Source organism: Dacryopinax primogenitus (assembly GCF_000292625.1).
Source record: "Dacryopinax primogenitus strain DJM-731 SS1 chromosome Unknown DACRYscaffold_1, whole genome shotgun sequence".
NCBI lineage: Eukaryota > Fungi > Basidiomycota > Dacrymycetes > Dacrymycetales > Dacrymycetaceae > Dacryopinax > Dacryopinax primogenitus.
The window spans coordinates 1,419,756-1,428,060 of record NW_024467198.1 but is presented as its reverse complement, the minus strand read 5'-3'; the positions used below and the strand labels follow the sequence as shown (position 1 = coordinate 1,428,060).

Sequence of the window (8,305 nt, the reverse complement as noted above, 5' to 3'; positions counted from 1 at the left end):
GTGGAACCTGCTAGACATCTTGCTACTCAGCCTAGTCAGGTGATCAGGTCATATGCCAAGGATGAGGCCATATGAGGTCATGCACAGCCATGCACAGCAGGTCACCTGACCATCCAATCCTTCCAGCAGGTTCCAGCACATGCCAAGGTATACCAGCTACTTCCATGTCATAAAGGCTTAGTCATGTCTCTTGACCAAGCAATGAGCTGGTGCCCTGACAACATATATCTAAGCCTCATGAGGGGCAGATTGCATAGTGATAGTCAAAGGCACTGCAAAGAACTCTTCCTTGCCTAGGACATCCCCTACTGCTTCCTCTATCTGCTGATCCATCTCCTCTGCTACATCGGAGAGCATACACTCATTCATGCATCTTTTCTTTGGCAGATGGGCAGAGCTGGTTCAAGACAAAATGGAGGACTTGAGGTTTGCAGGGCCAATGGGTGTTGATAAGGCAGATCTCAGTCACTTGAGAGTATGATCTGCCTCAACCTTTGGGGGAATGTCATGCGCCTGCAGCCAACAAGTCAGGTCTTTCTCAACTGTGAGTGAGAAAGGAGGATTCATACAATGTCTGCAGGATCACTGGGGGGAGCTGGCCACACTCCCTGACAACCACCCATATGGCCCCTTTGGCATGTAAGCATACTCCTCCTCTTCATCAATCAGCTCTCCCTTCTCCATTCCTGATTTCATGTCCAGGTCACAGTACAAAGTCTTTGACTTCCTATCAGCTTTGTTTGTGTTCAGGATGGCATGCTGTTGTCCAAGCCAGCTGGTTCAGGATAGCTTAGTCAAACACCATACCACAGGCTTCAGAGTGTTGACATTTACCTCTATAAGCACAGTGTCACAGTATGTTATGGTCCATGTTGTTGCCATGTTAGTCTTGCTGGCAATCACTGAGGAGGTGGGAGATGTAAACTGCTGAATGACACCAATGGTACAGCTTCCGAAGGGAGCTGGGCATCCACATGCAATCCCTGGCTGACATGCACATCTATTAATGAAATATTTCCCTCCTGTTCATTTTTATGGCTGCTCTGCTGAGTTCCCTTGCAAATATTACATGAGGTGAATGTCATAGCTCATGCTCTTGTGATATGCTCAACCCCATACAGACTTCCAATTCAATGCTAGCAGGACTTGAGGCAGATGTCACATATGTTGAGGAGGGATCTTAACTTGATTCCAGCAACAAGATCAGCTGTATGTTCATGCTCAGACCCGCCAGCACCAGCAAGTGAGTGAACTTGCTCGCTTACTCAATATCCAGCTGCAGAATCAGTCCTGAAAGCTTGCTGAGGCCATTGAGCAATGAAATGAAGTTGATCAGTCAACCTACAGCAGTCTGTCTGATCAGCCCATGGATTGGTCCTTAAATGAGGAGGATACAGATATGATAGCAGGGGACAGAGGAGAGATGTCTGGGGTGTTGATGGGGCTGCCCTCATCTTTGGCACTGGTCTCAATCTTACTCATTGCATGCAGCAATCATGCAAACTCGACCTCCACCAAATGCAGCTCCTCTGTTACCACAACCTTCTTTGTCTACAGGACACCAGTACAAGGGATTGGGAGGAATGTGAAGGTCTGTTTCTTGAGGCATCCTTTGCTGCAAACATCCTCACTGGTCTGATATAGAGCACATGGTTTTCAAGTTGTTCAGTCCCCACATTGATCCTTCTTGGTGGCTGTATGCTAGCAAGGAGGTAAGTCAAATCATGTACTTCTTGCCCTGAGCAAAGAGTGGAGAGGTCAGTGGCACTTTGCTGACCACTACATCTCCAACTCTCAGAGCAGGTTAATGTATTATTTGTCTGTGAGCTGATCAATATCTAGCTCTTCCTCCTGGATGTACTCTTCCATCTCCATCATATCCACTTCTCCGTCAAGATGCAGTCACTTATCTGCAGCATCATGACTGCTTTCAGCTGCTCTGTGCCAAATGCCTCACAGCAGCGATGTTGCACTTGCGAGTCCCTTCTCCAGCTGGGCGATCCAATCAAGAGATTTGTTTCACTCCACAACAATATCTACTATGAGCAGGATCTAGCGAGCTTATTGGCAAAGGTTAGGTGGCTGCCCCTATATTTATTAAGTACTGGGTTCACTGTTGACCAGGACCTCTCCAACCCAGTCAAGTGAGCAAATATGCAATTTTGCCCTGTAGTCAGTACCACAGAGCTCCAAGAGTTCTGGCATGGCACTCTATGGTTGATCAAAGCTCCAGATAATTGTCTTACACCAATGATGATCTTTGACTCTTGGCCTTGGTTTGTTGACAAGCTGGTCCTATGTACTGACGGCAGCTATTTCCTGCCAAAGCACTGGGTGCAGTTTGGCAGTGTGAAGCGAGAGATGGGTGCTTTTGGTCATGATGTGCATCTGGCACTGGATGATCTGCTCTCTCCAATCAGCAAAGTGGGGATTGTCCCCAGTACTCTACACCCAAAGCTGTCACTCTGCAAGGCCAAGACATTCATGAACAACTGGCACAAGCTTGCATCATATCTCAATGCAAGCATACTCAGGTTTCCCAGTAAGTGCTTTTGCAGCTTGCTTCATTCCTGAGGTTAACAACCCCTAGACTGCTACAGTGCAATTGCTAAGGCAATGCCAAATCCCTGGCAAGAGCAGGCTAATGGTCATCTAGTCTACTCACTGCCTCTCATGATATGGGAGGATGATGTCTTGGGCAACTGCTCAAAGCAATGGTATAAGCATTACAATGTGTGTGTGTTGAATCTAGCTATGCCTCACCAAGAACTCGAGCTTGCGAGCAACATTTGATTCATCAGCACCTCTCCTCATGCAACTGCTCTGGAGCTCATGGAAGGGGTGGTCTTGATGATACAGTGGGTCTATCCCATTCTCTTTGACCCAAAGTGGTTCTGTGAAGCTTGCTGACCACTACATCTCCAACTACTATCTCCCTGTTGCAGAGCTCTGCTTACCTCTCCCCTCTGTTTAGGACAATCAATTTAACTGGCCATACAATGCAGTTACTCAAGCACTGGTGTTGTTCACGATCTGGGTTGCAATTGTTGCAGGTGACAATCCGATGCAAGCAGATCTCTGTGGCCATCGTGGCTTGAGGGCTAATCACTTCTGCCAGCAATGTCACATCAGCCGTACGCAGGAGTACAAGCACAGTTCTGAGGGGTATGTGTCTCTGTTTCAGGTAAGTCATGGGTAAGCCATCCATTCTTTGAAGATACTGAGAGGAGCGGCTAGCTCAGTGAACCTTGTACCTCTCAGCAGACGCTGAATGTTGTTTGTGAGCTGCAGCAACATATCCTTGACAAGGAAGTAGCATTACTGCTTGATCTCAGAAGATGGGAGTTACTGACAAGTATGCATGGCTGATCATCCTGGACTTGCTGAACTCAGGGAATAAGAGATGGAAGGGACAGAGGCACGTCAAGCAGATGCACCTCAAATTACAGGAAGAACTCTGGGACTGCAGTGGGTTGGATGCAGTGAACCCTCTGCTTCACCTTGCTTGTATGATCTCCTTGTATCTCTGTTTTCATCAATGCTCAAAATATTCCAGATCTCAAGCTCAGTATTAGTACACCCAACAAGATCTTGCACACCTACTTGCTCAGACTTGTCAAGTACACATTCAGTATCACTGTTGACCATTTGGAGAAGGATAGATCTCAAGACCTGCTTTCCCTCATTGAAGCTTGCATGAACTTGCTGCAAAAAGAAGGCTGGAACCTCCCAAAGCTCAATGCCAAGTACATCATGGAACACCAGTGTGCTTTGATTGGGAAGCACCTCAAGATGCTTGTGCAATGTATGCCATTTGTGCTATGGGACATGGTTGTGCCGGAGTTGCTCAAAGCATGGGTGATGATTGGTCTCACAGGAGCCTTGCTGTGGCAGTACAACATCAAGGTCAAGGAAGTTTACCTGGTAAGCCAAATCAAGCATATGATCCCCATCTGGCTTTCTATGAGAGTTGGAGATGTACTGGTTGCCGGAGCTTGGAGACTGCTTATCTTGCTCTCTATGAGAGTTGGAGATGTAGTGGTCAACGGGGCCTGTTCAACTTTGCTTGCTCTTGTCTTAACCTGCCTGCTAATACTGCTTATCCAGGCTGAGCTCCAACAAGCTCTTACCTCACTGGTTCATGCTATAGCCCATCTGGACCCAATCAAGATGATATCTAAGCCAAAGCTGCACATATTGCTGCATGCTACAGATGATATCCAAAGATGTGGCCCAGCAGTTGGGTTCACAACTGAGCGATACAAATCATATAACTTGGTCTTCAGAACTTGCTCCGTCAATAGTAACCATCAATCACCCAGCCCAATATAGCAACCAGTTTTGCCCATCTTGACAGAGTGCTTCACCTTATCAATGGAGGATGGTGGCTTGATAAGGAACAGGGATGTACAAGTCAGCCTCACCCCAGCTGATGGCTGAGCTGGTAGTCCTTCCCCAGTCTGTTGCAGGCTGTGGGCTGTGCAGCTGACCATATTCCCAAGTCTTTCAGTGAGTCATTTGAGCCATTTCAAGGAGGTGAAACTGATATATTCACATCAGGCACTATTCATTTGAATTACACCCTCCCAACAGTAAAGCTCAAGGAGACACAAACACACTGACACTGCCAGATAGCTGAACAATGGGACCTGTGAGTTTGGTTAGCCTCCAGTATGACAGCTCAGAATGGAGACAAAGTGCCTCTTTTTGCTTTTGTTATTTGCATGTCCCCTGGTCATAAACAGGTCAGTGATTGGCTGATTTTGAAAGCAACATGCTGACTAGATGCAGCAACAGATTGCTAGGGTCATTGAACTTCTCCTCCCCAATGCCAATGATTCCCTGATAGAATGCTTCCCTGTGACAGGTATGGTCCTACTTGAAGTGTTCACTGTTGGGTGAGAGGATCCAGCTCTAATATGTCCACAATTGGTCAGCACGGGAGACTAGAAGCATTGCTCTCCACAGGTGAGTTTGCTACTCTTCTCCCAGTGCAAAACAAATGGGGATCATTCCTGTTAGGACATCTTGTGCTGTGTTAACATGCAACATGACTGCATGTTAGGAGGATGCATGACTATGAAACTGCAACTGCACCTGCAAGAATGCAAAGTGACCACACATTACCAAGAGGAGATCCAGCACAGCTCAATGGATGCTGAACAACCCCACCTCCAGTGGGGTGTGTCAGGCTGATATTCCCACAGCTATTTTCGGTCCTTAGAGACCATTGCACAGCACTACAGACCCTCACTACACAGGACAACACACCCCAGCGACAGGTCTTGACTCCCCCAGATATTCAGCATGGCAATGACTACAATTTCCCAGGCAACAGGACCACTCAGATATTTGGCATGACAACTGCAGGTTTCCCCTGCAACAGGATCGACCCACACAGATATTTGGCATGCCAATGCTTGCCCTAGAGAGGTATCCAGAGACCAGTTTAGTATAGAGTACAGTTTAGATTAGCTAGTATAAGTAATTTCCAGAAACTCCTGTATCTAGCTTATTCTGCCCCTTTTCTGTTAGCATTATATGGATCCAATTATCCCCTTGCTGGATAGGCAGGTTTGACTTGACTCAGCATACTCAACTTGACTTATTGCAACACTTGACTAGATAGACATTGAGCTCTGATTTACCAACCAATTTCTGACAGCTCAGCTTCAGGCTGACCCCAGTGTTTCCACTGATTTTCCCCATCTCTCCCCTCTTTCCCTAGCAAGTTCTTGCACACTACCCATCAGACCAATATTTTGGACACCTTTTGGGTCAGATCACATTGGAGCCCAATGTAAGGCAGCTTTTACTGATTAAGTGCTGCTGAGGCGAGAACTCCTCCTCCAATTTTCAATACTGGCTTCCCGTACCCCAGTACCCACCTCTGCTATAGACCAACAAAACAAGCTCAGGGATGAATGGCAAGCCTGATGTACTGCACTCCGAGAAACACCCACAGTTTTGGATGACACAGAAGTATCATCAACTTCTTCAAGCAGGAGCAATACCAATATAGTGGATGCAGTGCAACAACTCCTCATGGTGAGCAAATGCACAATGCCCATGGGCAGGGAGTCTCCCTCAGCCCCCTGCTTTTCTTCAACACCTCTTGGCATCACCTATTATTTTGCAGCCCTGGAAAAACTATTTGGCTTGTGTGAACCTGCTGTCACTGGTGGAGGAGACAAGATCGACTGGGCCTGCTTTTACACCAACAACAACACATATGAATTATGGGCACAGATCCACAACAGCATGGAAGAAGGGAAAAAGGAATCGTACAAGGATTTCAAGACTGAAATCCTAAAGTACTATCCTGGCACAGCAAATAACAAACACCGGTATGCAACTCGGGACCTTGACGACCTTGTTCACAAGTGGCAATACTAGATTAAGACTAAAGGTGAATTCACCAAATTCTACTGGGACTTCTACTCCATCTCCACCTGGCTCATTAGGCACAACCAAATTTCTGTCCTCAACCAGCAAAAAGCCCTCCTCCGTGTACTCAAATTCCCACCCACTGAAAGCTGCATTTGGGACCAGATGTTGAACAGGCTCAAACAGAAATATGACAGGGCTGTGGACAAACCATGGACAATGGCTGAATTAAAGAAAACAGTGGAATGGGCACTGGGCAACACTACAATAAAGGTTTGAACACTGACCCCCAATTATTCCCAGAATGCAACACCAGCACTGACATTGGAAAATGTCAAAATGGAGAGCAACCCACAGGTCGCCAATATTACTGGATGCATGGCTAACCTGGAAGGAATGGTTTCCCAGATCTACACACTCATGAACCAGCAACCCACCATGCAGAACCAACCAGCTGCCCAGCAGACCTCTTACGGACAACCCTTGCAAAATACCTATGGCAACAGCACACCAGCTACTGGCACGAATCAGGTTCCTGTCCCAGCAGAGAACTACCCAAATCAAAATGGATACAGCCCCCAGAATACTGAATGCATGCTCTGCCACTTTGACAGTGTATCTACTGGTTGCACAGACAAGATTGCGACATGCCCAGGAGCCTGGAAATACTTGGAAGAGGGTCTCCTTGAGAAAGACAGCCCATATCATGTCCTTACTGGTGGCTGATTTATCCCATGTCATTGGCATGGTTGGGATCTCAAGAAAAAGTTGACAGTTACTACAAGGACCACCCAGAACACCATCTGAAATCGCAGCAGACTCCTCTCATTGCCTTTCATAATGTGATTATCAAAGACCTCAGTTTGGACTCTGAATTTGAGGTTATGGTGGATCATTTGGTGCTGCACCTTCTAGCCAAAAATCAAGATGACATGGTGGAATGGAACGACAAGGAGATCAAGGTGCTCATGGCTGAGGCAGAATGCTTCAGGAAACAGCAGTCAGCATCCACAGGAAATTTGGCTCAAGTTTCTGAAGTCTACACACCAGCAGCTAGAAAAGAGAAGTTGGATGGATGGATGCATCATAGTACTGCACACTTCGCTGGTGTATGGGTGGATGAACTGGAGAAGCTGGATACCATGCCAGACCCACTGAAACCCTGCACCAAATGTGCAGAAAATGCAGAAGATGAAATGGTTTTGTGAGCTCTCATGGTTACTCTCACCAAAACTCCAGTCCAAGTCCCCAGTAAGGTCCTAGCATTGGCATGTCCCCTCTTCAACAAGGTGCTCAAGGAAGCTTACAGCAAGAAACTGATTATTTCAGATGTTATTCAGGTGACCAAGGTTCAAGATGGTGAGGCTCTGATATACCAGATTGAAGGCATTTCAGAAGACATCAACAGTTTGTTAGTCAGCAAAGACATGGTACCCCTATGGCAAATCAACTGTTTAATTGGCGACTATGACACACCCATTGCCTGCATCCTAGATGGTGGTTCTGGCATTGTGTTAGGGCAACACAGGCTGACTAAGTCTGCTCACCTAAGAGTGCCAAGAGTCTAAGCAGGCAACAAGGAAGTGGAGTAGACCTGATGACTAAGACCTATCTACAGTATAGGTATCTGTGGATGATCCTAAGAGACCAAGTCTGAAGAGACAGTCCCCAGGCAGAGTAGGCCTTATATTTATACCTCTGTGGTGGAACCTGCTAGAACATCTTGCTTACTCAGCCTAGTCAGGTGATCAGGTCATATGACCAAGGATGAGGTCATATGAGGTCATGCACAGCCATGCACAGCAGGTCACCTGACCATCCAATCCTTCCAGCAGGTTCCAGCACATGCCAAGGTATACCAGCTACTTCCATGTCATAAAGGCTTAGTCATGTCTCTTGACCAAGCAATGAGCTGGTG

General features: G+C 46.9%; 1 protein-coding gene across 1 annotated transcript; it reads left to right on the top strand.

Moving 5' to 3' along the window:
• Positions 1–3,576: 3,576 nt before the first annotated feature.
• DACRYDRAFT_45407 (uncharacterized protein) lies at positions 3,577–4,332 on the top strand (the record flags this gene model as incomplete). The annotated part of the gene is made up of 2 exons (XM_040774643.1): positions 3,577–3,924; positions 4,108–4,332. Coding segments are annotated over 2 exons (573 nt in total), but the record flags the coding sequence as incomplete, so codon positions are not given.
• Between the last annotated feature and the right edge of the window lie 3,973 nt (positions 4,333–8,305).